Genomic DNA, 19,427 nt, shown 5'->3' with positions numbered 1-19,427 from the left:
ATCACTGATTTTCTCTCTGGGCTTTGGTGTGGGAGAGTGAGTGGTTTACAAAGAGGAAAATGGAGTTATATTACTATTCAGGTAAAGGGGCGGGGCCTTATAAACCTGCCCGTGCACGCTACTGCTTGTAATTCCCGCTCTGCCTAGTGTGTGTGTGTTTGTGTTCACTCACTTCCTGGTTTGTTATCGGCGGGAGCGCGCACACGCACGCACGCCTCCGCTCACACTGACAGAGAGAGTCCACACTTTTACTCTCTCTCTCTCTCGTTCTCTCTCTCTCTCTTTCTCTCTCTCTCTCTCTCTCTCTCTCTCTCTCTCTCTCTCACACACACACACACACTCGAAGACTTCTTCGTTCACTGATCAGCTGTGTGTGTGTGTGTGTGTGTGTGTGTGTTCCTATAGAACCCGGCAGTGAAGACGCGTCTGTCTGCAGCTGAGACACACGAGACTCTGCTGAGAGTTTCCACTGTCACAGAGACACAGAGGACACACATACAGACACACACAGAGGACACAGAGTGTGTGTGTCTCTCTGTCTCACAGTTGCAGAAAGACTTAAACTCTTGAATCTTTTACGCTCGGGGACAGAGAAGGAGGACAACCTGAGGACCGAGAGAGATCGAGGACAGGACAGGTGTACCTGTCCCAGGCTGTGTATCTGTCTCGGGGACACTATTTCGGGACCAGAATGTCGGACTCTGCCTCCAGTTTTCTCCACATTGGAGACATCGTGTCTCTTTACGCAGAAGGATCAGTCAACGGCTTCATCAGTACACTGGGGTGAGTCCCTGTCTGTCTGTCTGTCTGTCTGTCTGTATATGTCCTCGTCACCTGTTTGCCGTGTCTTTGTTTGTTTGTGGCTTTGTCCCCTCCCGTCCCTCTCACCTATTTGTTTAGACAGTGGACATGTGTTTAGACTGTGGACATGTGTCTTTGTGTGTTTATACAGTGGACATGTGTCCTAATGTGTTTGGACTGCGGACATGTGTCCTTATGTGGTTAGACTGTGGACATGTTTCCTCATGTGTTTAGACAGTGGACATATGTCCTCATGTATTGTACAGTGGACATGTGTCCTCATGTGTTTAGACAGTGGACATGTGTCCACATGTGTTTACTGTGCACATGTGTCCTCATGTGTTTAGACAGTGGACATGTGTCCTCATGTATTATAAAGTGGACATGTGTCCTCACAGACAGTGGACATGTGTCCTCAGACAGTGGACACATGTGTTTAGTGGACATCCTCATGTGTTTAGACAGTGGACATGTGTCCTCATGTGTCAGGCAGTGGACATGTGTCCTCATGTGTCCAGGCAGTGGACATGTGTCTATGTGTTTAGACCGTGGACATGTGTCCTTATGTGTTTTAGACAGTGGACATGTGTCCCCATGTGTTTATACAGTGGACATTTGTCTAGACAGTGGACATGTGTCCTCATGTGTTTAGTGGTCATGTGTCCTCATGTGTTTAGACAGTGGACATGTGTCCTCATGTGTTAGACTGTGGACATGTGTCCTCATGTGTGTTTAGACAGTGGACATGTGTTCTCATGTGTTTAGACAGTGGACCTGTGTCCTCATGTGTTTAGACAGTGGACATGTGTCCTCATGTCAGCTGGTTTGTTTAGACTGTGGACATGTATCCTCATGTATTATACAGTGGACATGTGTCCTCATGTCAGCTGGTTTGTTTAGACAGTGGACATGTGTCCTCATGTATTATACAGTGGACATGTGTCCTCATGTCAGCTGGTTTGTTTAGACAGTGGTCATGTGTCCTCATGTGTTTAGACAGTGGAGATGTGTCCTCATGTGTTTGGAGCTGTGGACATGTGTCCTCATGTGTTAGACTGTGGACATGTGTCCTCATGTGTTTAGACAGTGGACATGTGTCCTCATGTGTTTAGACAGTGGACATGTGTCTCATGTCAGCTGGTTTTGTTTAGACTGTGGACATGTATCCTCATGTATTATACAGTGGACATGTGTCCTCATGTCAGCTGGTTTTTTAGACTGTGGACATGTATCCTCATGTATTATACAGTGGACATGTGTCCTCATGTCAGCTGGTTTGTTTAGACAGTGGACATGTGTCCTCATGTATTATACAGTGGACATGTGTCCTCATGTCAGCTGGTTTGTTTAGACTGTGGACATGTGTCCTCATGTGTTTATACAGTGGACATGTGTCCTCATGTGTTAGACAGTGGACATGTGTCCTCATGTGTTTAGACTGTGGACATGTGTCCTCATGTGTTTAGACTGTGGACATGTCTCCCTCTCTCCCTCTCTCTCTCTCTCTAGTTTAAATAAAAGTCATCACGTGAATCGGCCTGACTCGTCCACAAAGTTTGCATCTACTTCTAGTGCTGGACGATATACCGGTATATTATATATTATTTATTTAATAAAGCCGACCACTTCTCTCTGACCCTAGTAGCCTAGTTCAGCTGCTCAGCCACGCCACTTACATGTATGTACTACGTAGTGTTGCCCCGCCCACGCTACGCACCACAACAGACATTTGTTGCTGTCAGCTGAGTGGCCAATCGGTGAGCTAGCGAGCTAACCCATTTGTTCAAAATATCGTTATAATATCGCATATCACCATTCGAACAAAAAATATCGCAATATCAATTTTGGTCCATATTGCCCAGCCCTATCTACTTTAATTGGTTAAATCTCAGTTTCATCAACTGTAATGACATCATCAGTGACATCATCATCAATGATAAGAGTCAGTTCACACTCAGCACTGTGACGTTTATGACGTCATTGTAAATTCAGAAAGAACTAAACTTTACCAGTTCCTCAGAAATGAGGTTTCTGCCTCATTAGGACCAGGTTTTGGTCTCCATGAGTGGTCTGGACAAAGACACGGACACACACGCACACAGAGGCACGCACACACACACACACACACACACACACACACACACACACACACACACACACACACACACACACACACAGTTCAACATTCATGCCTTGAGGAGACATTGCATTGACTTACATTCATTTCCTGGAGACTCTGGAACCTTAACCACAATTACTACTGGCCTAATCCTAATCCTAACCTCAATCTAACCTTAAAACATATCTTCACCTCAAAATGTAGTCATTTACGTGATGGGGACTTGCGTTATGTCCCCACAAGGCAGACAACTCCCCATAATGTGACTTTGTAAACAGGTTTGGGTCCCCACAACATCAGAAATACCTGGAAACACACACACTCACACACATACACACACACACACACACACTGCCAGTGACGAGGTCTAATTGTATGGCAGGAAAAGGAAGTGGTACAACGTCTGTCCAAGATAGATTTCCATTGTGCCAGTGTGTGTGAGTGTGAGTGTGTGCGTGTGTGTGTGTGTGTGTGTGTGAGTGAGACTTGATCTTGACCATTACAGTTTCTCTGCTGCTTCTTGTTCTTTTTCTAACTTTCACTCTGTGTGTGAGTGGGAGTGGAAGTGTGTGTGTTTTAAAGGGATAATTCAGGTTTTCTGATGAGTCTGTTTGTGGGGAGAACATATATATACATATATACATATATATATATATATACATATATATATGTATATGTATATACACACATATATATATATGTATATGTATATATATATATGTATACATATATACATATATATGTATATATATATATACATATATACATATACATATCTTTTTATATGTAGATGTATGTATACATGTATATATATTTATATATGTATATATACGTATGTATATATATAAATATATGTATATATGACCACTTTACAAAAGGCAGTTCATAAAGTCTACGTCAGTTTAAGTCTACGATGTCTTCAGAACACGTTCACGTCTTTGTCTCACTGTGAGACAGACTTTTCCAACAGGAAACTGAAGTTCGTAAACCACTCACTCTCCCACACCAAACCCCATAGAGAAAATCAGTGATTTTAACATCACAGCACACAGGAGTTGTTGATCCACTGCTGCCTCCATCACTAAGTTCAAATGTCTTATTTTAATGAATTTAGACTTAACTCAGTGACACAGAGTGACCACACGAGGCAGCAGAGGAGCAGCAGCTCCTGTGTCCCCGTGAGTTAAAATCAGGGATTTTCTCTGTGAGGTTTGGTGTGGGAGAATCCTCAGTTGTTTTGACACCACATCTGTTACATAGTGATCTCATCATAAATCAGCTCAAATTCACCTTTTCACACAGATCTGCAGAATGAAGTTGTTTTAATACCAAATGATCCGTGATCAATGAAATCACGACACAAACACATGTGATGATGGTAACACTGTGTCTGACCTCGTGGTTTTAAACACTGACATGTTAACAATGGGAGAAACAAGGAAAGTCAATAATCCTCCACCTGTTTGTTCAAACACAACAAGCCCCGCCCACATGAAGCCTGGCTCATCAAATCACATGCACGCACGCACACACATGCACGCACACACACTCACACACATAGTGTCTCCTGTCACACAGAAAAAAACAAAACAAACACCTCCAACATTCAAATCTCTGCAAACACCATGCAAATGTGTTTCTGCTGCAGGAGACGAGACACTGTGGGACACTGTGAGACACTGTGGGACACTGTGAGACACTATGAGACAGTGACACATTACGACATAGACTAAATGAGACGGACCACACACACATCTGCTCACACACAAAAGAGCTGATTGGCTGTTGTTGTAGCGATGGTGAAGTCAAAGTCAGATGAAATCACCCAGAGAGAAGTAGGAAGAAGAAGTAGGAAGAACGGAGCAAAAATTATTATTTATTAATTTTCATTTTGGTAAACTTCAGTAAAACATGATGTTTATTTTGTGTTTTCTGTATTTAATATTTACTTTTAGTGGAAATACTGTATTTAATGACATCAAATGACCATGAGCTTTTCTCAGTAACTGTTTGTTACTGAGGTAAGGATTTGTTTTCATTAAACTAAAGAAAATCTAAATTCAAATGATTTCAGAAAAACAAGGGTCAGTCAAACATCAAAGAGAAGCAGAAAAAAATGAGGAAAAATAACTTTATTTTAAAAAACACGCCCACCTCTAACCACACACACACACACACACACACACACACACACACACCTGGCCTCCTGCAGAATGCAGCTAATGTGTGTATGAATGGACAGATAATCCTGCTGACTGCAGTCTGTCTGCTCCCTGTGTGTGTCACATGATCTTTGTTTATTTCAGACAGAAAAAGAAGAAAAAATGTATTATAATTTCATTATTTTATTTTATTATTTTGTATGAATTTATTTATATTTTTGTATGAATAGAATGGCTCATTATTTGGCAGCAGTCTATTGGTGGATTTATAGAATGGCTCATTATTTGGCAGCGAGTCTGTTGGTGGATTTATAGAATGGCTCATTATTTGGCAGCAAGTCTGTTGGTGGATTTATAGAATGGCTCATTATTTGGCAGCGAGTTTTGGTGGATTTATAGAATGGCTCATTATTATAACCTTTTAAATCCCTGTATGACCTCACAACGTATTTTTTCTCTGCAGGTTGGTCGATGACAGATGTGTGGTCGAACCTGCAGCCGGAGATCTGGAGAATCCTCCAAAGAAGTTCAGAGGTCAGTGTGTGTGTGTGTGTGTGTGTGTGTGTCATATAGTTTTATGGTACATTATTGAGCAGTTTCACAGTGCGTTGTAAATATTTGAATAAATCTGAGCAGACGACAGAGCGTTGTTTGCATGTTTATTTGACGTTTACAGACGATGTGAAAGCGTTCCTCAGTATCTGCAGGAAACATTTTCAGGATTATTTATTATGAATAAGACACTGTATAGTGTGTTCGTCTCACAGGTGTTTACTTTAAATGAGAAAAATGCATGTTTAGATGTTTTATGATGTTCATAGATTTTATGTTCAGTCTATGGATATTATATCTATATGGGGACATGGGACAAGATACAGTCTTAGATTTTGGAGATTGTCATGTCATGATAAAGTAAAATAGTATTTATTATCACAAATACATCCAGCCTTAAACAGCTCATTATTTGTCAGTCAGTATCTGGGTGGATGTATAAAATGGCTCATTATTTGGCAACCAGTCTTTTGGTGGATGTCTAGAATGACTCATTATTTGGCAGTGAGTCTCGTGGATTTATAAAATGGGCTCGTTATTTGCCATATACTATATCTATATACTGTATGTTGACATGATAAAGTACCTGTGGTTACCTTTACTGGTTCCTGCTGTTGCATTGATAGTCATCATATTTTTTATATTATATATGTGAATTGCACTAAATATTATACATATATTGAAACCTAATTATTTGTATTATGGCAGAATTGAATCCTCTTTGTAGTCAATGTGAACATATCCTTCAAGAATATAAAACAGGTTTTATCTGAACTGAAAGGTAATGGTAATAAGTGTATTTTATCATCATGTGATACAGAGCATAAGCAGTAGATTATATTTATTTTACAGTGTATATTACAGTGTATCTGTGTGCAGCTTTATATCCTCATAGATCTCATATCTGAGGACAAAGACTCAAACGTACACACAGATTATTTATCACGCAGCACTGCTGTTGTTTTATTGTGTCACATTTCTGAATCATATGAACACTTGAAACTTGTTGAAAATCATCTCTGGGCAGAAGTTTGTGTTTTTAGCTGCTTTACATCAGTTTAGTTCTTTACCTTCATGGTTTTTGTCGGTGAATTATCTGACGACATGCAAACATGTTCAGTTTACTCTGGATGTGGTCGTCAAACGCCTGAAGGGAAACAATGTTACCTGCGTTTGTTCTGCCTGAAATGTAACAAACAGCCTCAGGTATCGTCGTATGAACACGTCAACAAAAACATGAAGTGACACAAGTTCAGTTCCGACATAAGAAAGAGGTCCAGAGAACAAACACCGTGACGTCCTGTGTGTTTGTGTTAAGGTGTCTGAACACAAAAAAACATCCACTCTAGACACACACACAAACATGCACACACAGTGAGAGTGAAAGTGTAACCATATTTAATCTACAGGATCTGCAGGAGGAGAGTCAATATTTGCCTCTATTTTACCATAGCGTTATTTGTTTTTTCTCTCTCTCTCTTTCTGTCTCTCTGTCACTCACTCACTCACTCACTCACTCACACTATAAAAAGTAATTTTCTGCTCACATACTTACGTGCTTTTACTCTGAAATATTACTTTAAATTACTTTATAGTGTTTAACGTCGTCTCGTGTGAACACGGTGGCGATGAGGAAACCTGCGTACTGCAGCTTTAGTGCTGAAGTCTCTGGATTCAAACTCTCACATACACACAGATAGGATTAGAGTCAGATGCTTCACCAGTTTGATGTTTGCAAACCTAAACAGCCAATTAGTGTCTGATCACAGTCTGCTGACCAATCACCGGCCTGGAACTCCTCACTAACAGACGTCATGTGACTGTGATGTTCCTGTGTCACGAGAACCCACAGCAGTCACGTTTGATCACTGAGGGCAGAAACATGGCTGCCAGAGGGAAACACACAGATTTGAACTGCTGAACAAGAGACTCTACGTCACTTTAAGTTTATGATATCTTTAAAACATGTTCACGTCTTTATCTCACTGTGAGACAGACTCTGTAAACCACTCACTCTCCCACACCAAAACCCCACAGAGAAAACCAGTGATTATAACATCACACACACAAGAGTTGTTGATCCACTGCTGCCTCCATCACTAAGTTCAAATGTCTCAATTTGTCACTAGGGCTTTTGATAATCTTCGCTCAGATGTACTTCAGTGACACAAAGTGACCACACGAGGCAGCAGAGGACCAGCAGCTACTGTGTCCCCACAAGCTTAAATCACTGATTTTCTTCTCTGGACTTTGGTGTGGGAGAGTGAGTGGTTTACAAATCTAGAATTTAGAAATCTGTTGGTTCCTTTCTGAACCTGAACTGTCTCTGTTCACTGTGTCATGTGTTCACCGTGTCATGTGTTCACCGTGTCATGTGTTCACTCTGCCATGTTTCTGCTCAGACTGCCTGTTCAAGGTCTGTCCCATGAGCCGCTACTCGGCTCAGAAACAGTTTTGGAAAGCGAAACAAGCCAAACATGAGAAGGACAAGATCGCCGATGTGGTCCTGCTGCAGAAGCTGCAGGTGAAGCACACATGCACGCACACACACGCACACACACACACACACACACACACACTCACAAACTGTTTATTTTCATATTACATGACATATTCATATTAACATATTAAAAACAATGGAGCTAGGCTAGTAGTTTCCCTTCACTTTGTGCTAAGCTAGCACACGTTGCGTGTGTTTCTTTCTTGCAGCACGCGTCCAACCTGGAGCAGAAACAGAACGAAACTGAGAACAAGAAAGTCCATGGAGACGTTGTCAAATATGGAACTGTCATACAGGTAACGACGGTGAAGAACAAACAAATTCACATCAAAGTTACAGGTAGTCCTGGTACAGGTAGAGCTCGAACTATAATAATAATAATAACGATAATAATAATAATAATAAAATGTATTTCAGACTCTCAAGATCGCTACAAGTCAAATAAAACACAAACATCAAACACACAGAAGTTAAATAATAAAACAGAAATGGATTTGATGGTGGAAAGTGATGATATTGTCCGGATGTCAGAGGGAGGCTGTGTGTGAGTGTGGACGAGCTCAGTTATGGAAGGCATTGAATGTTCAAAGAATCATTTTGAATTCAATACGGAAACGGACGGAGAGCCAGTGAAGTTGTTTCAGGACGGGGGTGATGTGTTGTGAGGATGGGGGATTTCTGCATTGTAGTCATCGAGACGTGATGTGACGAGTGCATGGACCAGGATAGCAGCCGTGTTAGGAGTGAGTGAAGGACGGAAGCGGAGCGGCTGATGTGGTTTCTGTGAGTTTCTGTCGAGGATGACACCCAGACTCTTGACCAGGAGCGACGGAAGAACAGTGGAGTTGTCAATTGTTAGTGATGGGTTAACAGATTTGGAACCGATGAGGAGTAATTCAGTTTTATTGACATTTAATTTGAGAAAGTTGTGGGAAAACCAGATCTTAATTTCTTGTGAACAGTTGAGGAGAGAGGGGCTTGGAGGAGAGGTAGAGCTGGGTGTCATCCAAGTAGCAGTGGAAATGAATACCACATTTTCTGAAGATATTGCCAAGAGGGAGGAGGTAGATGATGAAAAGGAGGGGCCCCAGGACATAGCCCTGAGGCACACCACTGCTGACAGGGGGCGGGATGATGAAAACCAGGTGAGTCCAGTGGAGGCTCAACGGTTCAGGAGGATAAGGCGGGAGATTGTGTTGAAAGCTGCGGTGACGTCGCGGAGGATGAGTGTTATTGTCGGTGAGAACTAAAACAGACACAAACAAACACGGCTGCAGACAGGTGCTTAGTCCACCACAATCTGATTTTCATATTTATATTTACAACAAACAAACACACTTGTGAACATTACGTATGTTTCAACACAGTCGCGATGTGTGTCTGTGACACGCCTCGACACGTCTGCACACACACACGTGTGCAGGTGCATAGACAATGCTGTTTTCAGGACGTGCAGACGGGGCGACACCCATTACCATGACAACCTCGTGATTCACACCTCTCCCCCTCCCCCCCTTTTTTCAAAGACAACATTCACTCATGTGTGTATGAACACACACACACACAAACACACACACACACACACACACACACACCTGGACCTTTACACCTTCTGTGTCCTCACTATGTCAGGTATTTATCTCTAAGTGGTCCCCACAAAGACACAAGTACGGGTGAATACGCACACACTCACTCACACACTGACAGGCTGGGTGTGGTTCCTGCTGAGTAAGATTGTTAAGATATGTGTGTGTGTGTGTTTGTCAAAGGTGTGGAATGTGTAACACTTTTAATCTGCAGAGCAAATAATCACCAAAAACTGAACCTTTCTCTTGTTAGAACACACACACACGCACACACACAGTTGGACATTCATGACTTGAGGAGACATTGCATTGACTTACATTCATTTCCTGGAGACTTTAACCTTAACCACAATTACTACTGGACTAATCCTAACCCTGACCCTAAGCTTACCCTAACCCTAACCTCAACCTAACCTTAAAACATATCTTCACCTTAAAATGTAGTCATTTACGTTGTGGGGACTTGATTTTTATCCCCACAAGGAAGACAAGTCCCCATAATGTGACTGTGTAAACAGTTTTAGGTCCCCACAACTTTAGTAATACCTGGACACACACACACATCAGGTTAATATGTCGTTTAAAGGTAAAATGAAGAAGAAAGAGAAGAAAGAAATGTATAACGTGTTTTTTTAATAGATTGTTTCAAATCAGACTAATTTTGTTCAGACTAATTCTTCTCGCATGTTGTAACAGTGGTTAGCATTAGCATTACATTTAGCTAACTATCAAGCTAATCTAGACACATGTACGACTTTGGTCTCACATAAAAACAGTGTCTCCACAGACACTGTGTTTACGACGCACAAAGACATACTAGCTATATAATAAATCTACAGCTTTAACACATGCTCTAAGTGTTAAAGTTGACAACTTTAAATCACGACTTAACTCTTAACTTAACTGGAATCTACAGCTGGTGTGCACTAGGCTACATTTTTTTCCCACCAAGAAAAAGACAAAGCTAGCTAGACAAAAATCGAACAGATCAAGAGTAAATTATTTGGGCATATTTTATTTTATCTAAACAAAACCAATGGAGCTGAGCAGAAAGCTAGCATCACGTAATAGTGCACTTAAGTTGCCTCAGAAGTTTAATGTCAACTATTTAGTATCTTTTTTTTCTGAGAAATGTAATTGAAACAGGAACAGGTAACAGCCAGATATAAACTAGGCTATAGTGGCTAGCTCTCTAGCTACAGTTATTACTTTTTATCCAAAGAAAACATAGCTGAGTAGAAAGCTAGTATCAAGTAATAGTAAGCTAATGTTGCCCCGGAAGTTGAAACTTAACTTATTAGCATTTTATCTGTATGTAAACTGAAACAAGAACTGGCTAGCTGCGCACAAAGCTAACAGCTAGATAGAAAGTAGGCTATTGTGGCTAGCTAACTAGCATCTTTACTTTTTATTTATCAGAACAAGAACAGGCTAGCTGAACGAAAAGCTAACAGTGTTTTCTGGTTTCCGCAGTCAGGTTCTTTGGGGGTTAGCATTAGAGCTTGGTTTACTGATTAATTAACTAACACACGGTCACATGACCCCGCCTGTGTCCAGCTGCTCCACATGAAGAGCAACAAGTACCTGACGGTGAACAAGCGTCTGCCGGCTCTGCTGGAGAAGAATGCCATGAGGGTGACGCTGGACGGCACGGGCAACGAGGGCTCGTGGCTCTTCATCCAGCCGTTCTGGAAGCTCCGCGCCAACGGAGACAACGTAAACATACATCACAGAACATGCAACATGTCAACAGGAAGTGCAGGTGGACAGACAGGAAGTCCAGCAAACATGACAAACATTAAAAATGTTTTCAGGTGGTGGTCGGAGACAAAGTGATCCTGAACCCGGTGAACGCTGGTCAACCGCTGCACGCCTCCAACTATGAACTGACCGACCATCCGGGCTGCAAGGAGGTGACACACACAAATCTGTTTTTATATCTTAATGAGGACGCATCACTTAACCCTTACCCTTACAACTAAGTGGCCCTTACCTTAACATAAACCCATTTCTAATCCATAACCCCTTCATAGCCCCATATCTTAACCTTAATGTGTGTGTAACCACATAATGTGTGTCTTCCTCCCTCTGTAGGTGAACTCGGTGAACTGCAACACCAGCTGGAAGATCAACCTGTTCATGATGTTCAGTGACCACAGAGAAGAAGTCCTCAAAGGAGTGAGTGGACACATGATAGGATCAAATCTACAGGACATAAGTACACTATTTATACATCTGTCTGTGTGTCGCTCTCTGTCTCTGTCTCTTTGTGTCTGTCTCTCTGTATCTCTGTCTCTGTGTCTCTCAGGGCGATGTGGTGCGTTTGTTTCATGCAGAGCAGGAAAAGTTTCTGACGTGTGATGAGTACAAAAGTAAACTCCATGTTTTCCTGCGAACGACGCTGAGGCAGTCTGCGACGTCAGCGACCAGCTCCAACGCTCTGTGGGAGGTCGAGGTACACACGCACACACACACACACACACACACGTGCACACACACACACACTCCTCTGAAATGTCTTCTGATTGGTCGGCCAGGTCGTCCATCATGACCCGTGTCGTGGGGGGGCTGGGCACTGGAACAGCCTCTACCGCTTCAAACACCTGGCCACTGGCAACTACCTGGCTGCTGAGGTAACCATGGCAACACTGGATTGTGGGGTTTGTTTGTTTTTGTTTAGTTTAGTTTAGTTGTTTTTTTTTCACTGAAAACGTAACCATGGTGACGGAGAGACGTTTGTCTCATTAAGATGGCCGCCACTTTCCAGGGACATGATGACAATGGATGGATGGGTTAATAAATCGATTGGTGGATGCTTGCGTGGATGGATGATGGGTGGACATATGAATGGATGGATGGTTAAATTGGTGGATGATGTTAAATGGATGGCTGAGTGGATGGATGATTGTATAGATGGATGGATAAATTAATTGATAGATGATTAAATGGATGGATGAATGATGGATGGATGGTTAGATGGATGGATGAATGATGGATGGTTAAATGATAGATGAAATGATGGATGGATGGCTAAATGGATAGATGAAATGATGGATGGATGGATGTATGATGGAAGGTTGATGGATGCTAACATATCACTTGTCCTTGTTTCAGGAGAATCCAGGTTATAAAGGGGACAACGCAGAGATCTCGCCCTCGGTGAGTTTTCTCACTCTTATTAAGATTAAGACTTAAATGAGATGAGTCCAACCTGAGTCCACGTGAACATCTCACTCATGTCATATTAACAACTTCCTGAAATTGATGACTTTTGATGCTTTTACTGATGATTTAAAAAATGATATATTTCATTTTAAGCTTCATTATTTCAGTTAAAACATTGTCAAGTTTTTATAAAGAAGATTAAGTGTGTTTTCAGAGACATTTTTTTGACATTAACATTGTGACAAATTGCGATTTTACTACTCTCAATATTTGATAAAACAATCTTTGGGACCTACAGATGGGTCGTGGGAGATATTGTTGGGCTCCCTAAACAAATTAATAGTATTTCCCCAACCTTTTAGTCAAAATTCCCATCTATATGTATAAAATAACATGCGTAAGAATGAAGTTTTATTTCATTTACCAAACATTCCTGGGGAAATATTCATTAGAGTTACAGATATGACTGTAAATTTGGTTTTGACGCGATTATATATAATGATTTTGGGTCACAATAGTTTGGTCCCCGTATAGAAACAATGATGATAAACAGTCTGACCTAAAGCAGTTAGCATGTGTCCAACTTTTATTTCGAAAAACAATTGTTGATACAGTTATTCAGCTGCTGCAAAAACAAGTAAAATATTTCATTTCAGGACCAGTTTTTTTAATCCTCTCACCCTGATCTCTGACCTCTCCACAGATGGAAGGTAGTCGTAGCAACAAGCGCTCCCTTGGTGAGAGGATCAAGTACAAACTGGTGGCGGTGCCTCATGGGAACGACATCGCCTCGCTGTTCGAGCTGGACCCAACCACGCTGCAAAAGACCGACTCATTCGTGCCACGGTAGGTTTTGTCAACAGCCCGTCTTTTACACTTTTACGCGTCATATCGGCCAACTGATGCAGTCAATTTTTCTGTGTGTTTTCTCTTAGAAACTCGTACGTACGACTGCGACATCTGTGTACCAACACCTGGATCCAGAGCACCAACGTCCCCATTGACGTTGACGAGGAGAGACCCATCAGGCTCATGGTGAGTTGTGTGGTTCGCCGCGTCGACTCTCGGGTTAGCATGCTAGCACTTTACTGATTTATATCATGTTATGTTGAAATGTATAACTCTGTAAAGTTCATGAAACTAAATGACAAATATTTATTTTGACCTCAAGGTGGTGCCAGTTGAAAAGTGTCTTCTGTCCAAACCATATTTGGGTTAGCCCTAACCATCAGTGTCACAAATGAAAAGTCATCTAAATTAGTCGTTTACTTCCTCTGGCCGACGAATGTTGGGATTTCCTGAAAGAAATATCAAATCGCCTTGACACATTTCTGTCAAACTGCTTTCAGAGTTGCACTTGAATGAAATATGCTCCTAAAATTGTGTGGACAGTTGTTTTGTGAGAAGACAAATGTTTTCCAAAGTCTCTCTGGACTAGAGTTCTCAACGGCCAAACACGACCGGACCCGTGGGTTCGGGCCAAAAAAATGTGCAAATGAGGCGGGTCGGGTCGGGCCTCAGGCTTCCTTTTTTTCTTGCAGGTTGTAAATAATATGTTGTTTGTTGTGAATATTTGCTGTTCACGTGTGGTGAAGAGTAAATCTGGAGAGGGGCAGCCCTGACGCTGCTGTGTGCTTAACCCCTGACACTTGTTTGTGTAATTTTTGGAGCCCTATGATGCTCATCGTGAACTGAAGGGGGACAAATATCCCACTCTGCATCTCGTGCTGCTATGGGCAGAACCACTCAGACATCACTGCCAACAAAATGCCAACGATACTGCACAGAGCACAGCCATGTGTCAACAGCATGCGCAAAAAAAAGGTCCATAACCGATAATCTCCACAAAGCTCTTACATTCCTGTGGCCAAAATTCAAGCAGTTGCAGATGCTGTCACTGACCAAAGGGAAAACGTGAAGTCCTGCCACTTAGCTGCGCAGCAGCCGGTACAGGCAAGAAAACACCGCGTTTCTATCAATGGGAAAATGGGGGGGGCATTTCGGGCCAGGTCGGGTTCGGTTTTAAAGACCTGTGGGCCGGGTTGGGTCGTAATATTCAGGCCCATTGAGGACTCTACTGTGGACATTTTCCACAATTTCTTCTCATCAAATATGTCCCAAATAGAAAAAATGACGTGTGCACTAAAAATCTCCATCTGCCCCTCCTCAAGTTGGGAACGTGTCCCACGAAAGAGGACAAGGAGGCCTTTGCCATCGTCTCTGTACCCGTCATGGAGATCAGAGATCTGGACTTCGCCAATGACGCCAGCGCCATGTTGAGCACAGTGGTCGACCAGTTCAACAAGGGCTTCATCAGCCAGAACGACCGCAGGTACGACATCAGTGTGTGTGTGTATGTTTCAGTTCCACATGGTTTGATTCCTACTTTAAAGACCAGCATGTGGAGTTCTCCAAGGCTCAGTAATAGGACATTTCACACTCCTTTTGGGCCACTTTCTACATACTGTATGTAGACTACAGATCAAAATCAGTTGCTATGTAGATGAAACTCAAATGTATGTTTTTGTAGTCAGAGGACTGTCAACCTCCTTATCTGTCTGTAAGAAAGACACATGAATGTGAAGCTGTGTTGCCTTCGAGTGGAACCGTTAGGTTCGGTACAGTAGGGTATACAATTTTATGGGGGGAAAGGTTTCTAAAATACCAAACTGCATCATTCTTTGGCACCCTTCCCTTTCCTTGGGGAACCAGAGTAAAATGGCACGGTACGGTCAGGGTGGAGCTCGACTGAATCCACCCACATCAGTCAGCTGATTGGGCAACAGAAACACATGTTGTGATCAGTGTTCAAATCCTGAGGCACCCCACTGACCAAGTAAAGATACTGTTCTCAGCCGAAACACAAACCAATCCAAACCGTACCATGCTATACCAAATGTGTAATTATAAATAAATAAATAAAGCATATTAGCTTATTACAAAAAATGACTCGGAAGATATGAAATGGAGCAAACAAGTTAATTCTTAACATCAACATCCTCAGATTTGCCATCAAGCTGCTGGAGGACATGGTTTTCTTCGTGGCAGACGTCCTCAACAGTGGTCAGCCTGTCCTGGATGTGGTCATGACCAAACCCAACAGGGAGCGGCAGAAACTAATGAGGGAGCAGAACATCCTCAAACAGGTGAGATCTGAGGAAGAGAGAGGACTCATGACACTGAGACAGAAACTGACCCCGGCACTGACTCTCTGTATGAATGTGTGTGGTTAGGTTTTTGGTATCCTAAAGGCTCCCTTTAAGGACCGTGGAGGAGGGGAGGGTGCCTTGCTGTGTCTGGAAGAGCTGGCTGACCAGAAGAACGCCCCCTACCAGTACATGTTCCGACTCTGCTACAGGGTTCTCAGGCACTCTCAGGAGGACTACCGCAAGAACCAGGTGAGGAGGAGCTCAGTTTGAGGAATTATTTTTGACCGTAAACATCGACAACCCACACAGATGCCTGTTTCCCCCTTCTTCCCTCTCTAGGAGCACATAGCCAAGCAGTTCGGTGTGATGCAGAGTCAGATCGGCTATGACATCCTGGCTGAGGATACCATCACCGCTCTGCTGCACAACAACCGCAAACTGCTAGAGAAACACATCACCAAGACCGAGGTGGAAACCTTTGTCAGTCTGGTCCGCAAGAACCGCGAGCCCAGGTATTCATGCGGGGGAGCAGATCATTACTGCTGTTAACTTCCTCAAATGTTTGGTTATAATATGAGTGTTTGTGTGCTACAGGTTTCTGGACTACCTGTCTGACCTGTGTGTGTCCAACAACGTTGCCATTCCTGTCACTCAGGAGCTGATATGTAAATGTGTGCTGGACCCCAAACACCAAGACATCCTCATCAAAACTGAGTGAGTGGAGGGAGACTCCAAAAACTTTTTTTTGAGTCTTTGTGCTCACAACCGTCACACAAACACAGCGTCAAACGTTACAAACATCTTTGTGTTCAAATTTCCACTCTGTTTCTCTGCCATTGCCTCCAGACGTCGAGTCCCAAAAGAGCTACACCCGGGTGGCGTCGAGGGCGATTACATGGATGACTACGGAGATGATGATGAGGTTGGGCAGACGTGGGAAACCTGACTTCTTATAGACACCATACATCCTTTAAGAGAAATGTGCCTAAAATAACATATGTGCTCTTTGTGTAGGTGTGGCTGGTGTGGACGGACAAGACCAATGAGAAGCAGGAGAAGGGCATCAGACAGCTCGCTCAGGAGGCGAGGCAGGGAAATGCTCACGATGAGAACGTTCTCACTTACTACAGGTAGAGATGCCCAAGTGGGTCGATTAAAATCCACAGAAAATTTAACAGAGATCCGGCCATCCAAAATCTCTGGGTCTGGTTCACGAGTGAGGGAAGGAAGCGTGAAATTGGCCAGAGAATCAGAGCAGTGGGATCAGAATTGCGTTCGCTCTGCCACACTGTTGTGACCAAAAGGCAAAGTTCTCGTTACTGGTGGAACTTAGTTCCTACCGTCACCTTTGATCATGACCGACAAGGGTACAAGCGGGTTTCTCAGAAGGGTGGCGGGGGTCTCCCATAGAGATAGGGTGAGAAGCTGAGTCGTCTGGGTGGGACTCAGAGTAGAGCCGCTGGGAGCACCTCCCTAGGGAGATGTTCTGGGAAGAGACCTTGGGGCAGGCCAAGGATTAGGATAAGGTTATATCTCCTCACTAGCCTGGAAGCACCTGGGGATCCCCCAGTTAGAGTTGGATAGTGTGGCCAGGGAAAAGGAAGTCTGGGGCCCCCTACTAGAGCTTCAACCTCCGTGACCTGAACTCGGATAAGCAGATGATGAAGGATGGATGGACTATTTTTATTGTTGTAGCACTATTTTACTGTAGTAAAAGCCAAGATGTATCTTCTGGAAACCATGAAGATCCACAGTCGATTTCATTAGTGTCTTACTCCCTGTCAAAGTTTTGGATAGGTCTTCTCCTTCTGTTAAGTATTTGCTGTGATAAACCTTCTCTGGACTTGCTCAGGTACCAGCTGAAGCTCTTCGCTCGCATGTGTTTGGACCGTCAGTATCTGGCCATAGACGAGATCTCCAAGCAGCTGGACGTGGAGCTCATCTTCCTGTGCATGATGGATGAGACGCTGCCCTTTGACATCCGTGCCTCCTTCTGTCGCCTCATGCTTCATGCTCACGTGGACCGAGACCCTCAGGAGCTGGTGACCCCCGTTAAGTTTGCCCGCCTCTGGACGGAGATCCCAACCTCTATCACCATCAAAGAGTTGGTAGATTTTAATACTTTTTGAAAATGTGATGGGAATTAGAAGTACAATCTTATTTTTTATCAGTAGCCCAGGGCTTTTACCAATAGTGTCCAGATTTACCATCCTCATTTAGCACCTTCTGCAAGAGCCTGAGTAGCTTGGATCATAGAGGTCCAGGGTTCAAGTCCCCGTTCAGGTGATGGACCTCTCTTCAGTGTTCATATTAACCTTTATACATGGGATTTCACAATAAGACAACACTGGTTCCTAGCAACCCTTCAACTACAGCGTTGTCTATACATTGTTTTTTGTGGGATATTGGACTCCAGACTTGGAAAATGGCATTTATAATGTAAAGCTCAGGTGGTGGTGCATCTGACTTCTAATCTGAGGGTTTAAGGTTCAAGTAGTGTTTAAGTGTTTAAGCAAGGAGTTCAGAAGGCTATATCAAGAACATTTTGTCTTAGTCAGTTCTAAGCCTTCACATCTTCAAGTGTCTCCTGCAAGTTAACAAGCATTCAAGTCCAGTAGAGTTCTGTTGTACCCATGAGCAAACATCACCATCCAAAGTCGTCCACCACAAGTATCAAGAAATATCAGTGTTCCTCTTCATAAATTTCCTAATTCTGCTGAACTGAGGGATTAATATATTTTCTACCAAAGATCATTTGTTTTTTCGGTGGTTGTGACCGTTCGGGTTTAAGCTGTCAGTGTCATTGCCTCTCTGAATGTTAGGTCTGTGTATTTTTAACTTCAGGTGAATATTTGTCCATAAGAGGCAGTTTTGAAGCCTGGGAAGCTCAGCATCATCTGAGGGTTTGTTCTTGTATGTGTCGTTTCTAGTTATGATTCCAACATGGATGACAGCCGAGACAACAAGAAGAACCGCTTCTCCAACAGCATGGCCTTCATGGAGGAATATCTGAACAACGTTCTGAATGATGAACTGCCATTCCACAATGAGGAGAAAAACAAACTCACATATGAGGTCAGTCTTTGCTTTACGTCCTTCTTTCTTGTCCTGTTCCTCCTGTGATCAGGTGTCTTCTGTGTCCTCTCTCTACAGGTGGTGAGTTTGGCCAGACATTTGATTTACTTTGGATTCTACAGTTTCTTTGAGCTGCTCAGACTAACCAGGACCCTGCTGGGCATCATTGACTGTCGACCCAATCCTTTACACACTGGGCTGTTGTTCCACGATGATGGATCAGGTACTTAAAGAGAAACTAAAGCTGACACTGAAGTGGACTGTGATTTTAAAAATCTACAAAAATTGCTCTGCGTAGTTCATTCATACAGCTGTCTT

The 19,427-nt window shown here is 42.9% G+C and overlaps 1 protein-coding gene across 1 annotated transcript; it reads left to right on the top strand.

The window, feature by feature from the left end:
- The first annotated feature begins 407 nt into the window (after positions 1–407).
- On the top strand, positions 408–19,340 carry LOC122776884 (inositol 1,4,5-trisphosphate receptor type 3-like). Its single transcript, XM_044037646.1, has 23 exons — positions 408–434; positions 595–783; positions 5,546–5,616; positions 8,037–8,158; positions 8,344–8,430; positions 11,278–11,436; positions 11,535–11,633; positions 11,815–11,898; positions 12,029–12,175; positions 12,258–12,353; positions 12,835–12,879; positions 13,589–13,731; positions 13,821–13,920; positions 15,057–15,217; positions 15,890–16,031; positions 16,119–16,283; positions 16,374–16,546; positions 16,629–16,748; positions 16,881–16,956; positions 17,049–17,164; positions 17,887–18,138; positions 18,965–19,109; positions 19,188–19,340. Exons 2-23 carry the CDS (start codon positions 692–694, stop codon positions 19,338–19,340), a joined length of 2,748 nt encoding a protein of 915 aa, XP_043893581.1. The 5' UTR covers positions 408–434; positions 595–691.
- The last annotated feature ends 87 nt before the right edge of the window (positions 19,341–19,427 follow it).

Source organism: Solea senegalensis, linkage group LG11 (assembly GCF_019176455.1).
Source record: "Solea senegalensis isolate Sse05_10M linkage group LG11, IFAPA_SoseM_1, whole genome shotgun sequence".
Taxonomy (NCBI): domain Eukaryota; kingdom Metazoa; phylum Chordata; class Actinopteri; order Pleuronectiformes; family Soleidae; genus Solea; species Solea senegalensis.
The sequence above is the reverse complement of the archived record's forward strand: the minus strand, read 5'-3'. Positions and strand labels throughout refer to the sequence as shown.

Excerpts from the sequence above, each read along its gene's own strand:
- LOC122776884 (XM_044037646.1), top strand. The coding sequence starts at position 692 with ATGTCGGACTCTGCCTCCAGTTTTCTCCACATTGGAGACATCGTGTCT. Across the intron at positions 12,354-12,834 it reads GCAACTACCTGGCTGCTGAG|GAGAATCCAGGTTATAAAGG; the intron begins GTAACCATGGCA and ends TCCTTGTTTCAG. Across the intron at positions 16,032-16,118 it reads AGCAGAACATCCTCAAACAG|GTTTTTGGTATCCTAAAGGC; the intron begins GTGAGATCTGAG and ends GTGTGTGGTTAG.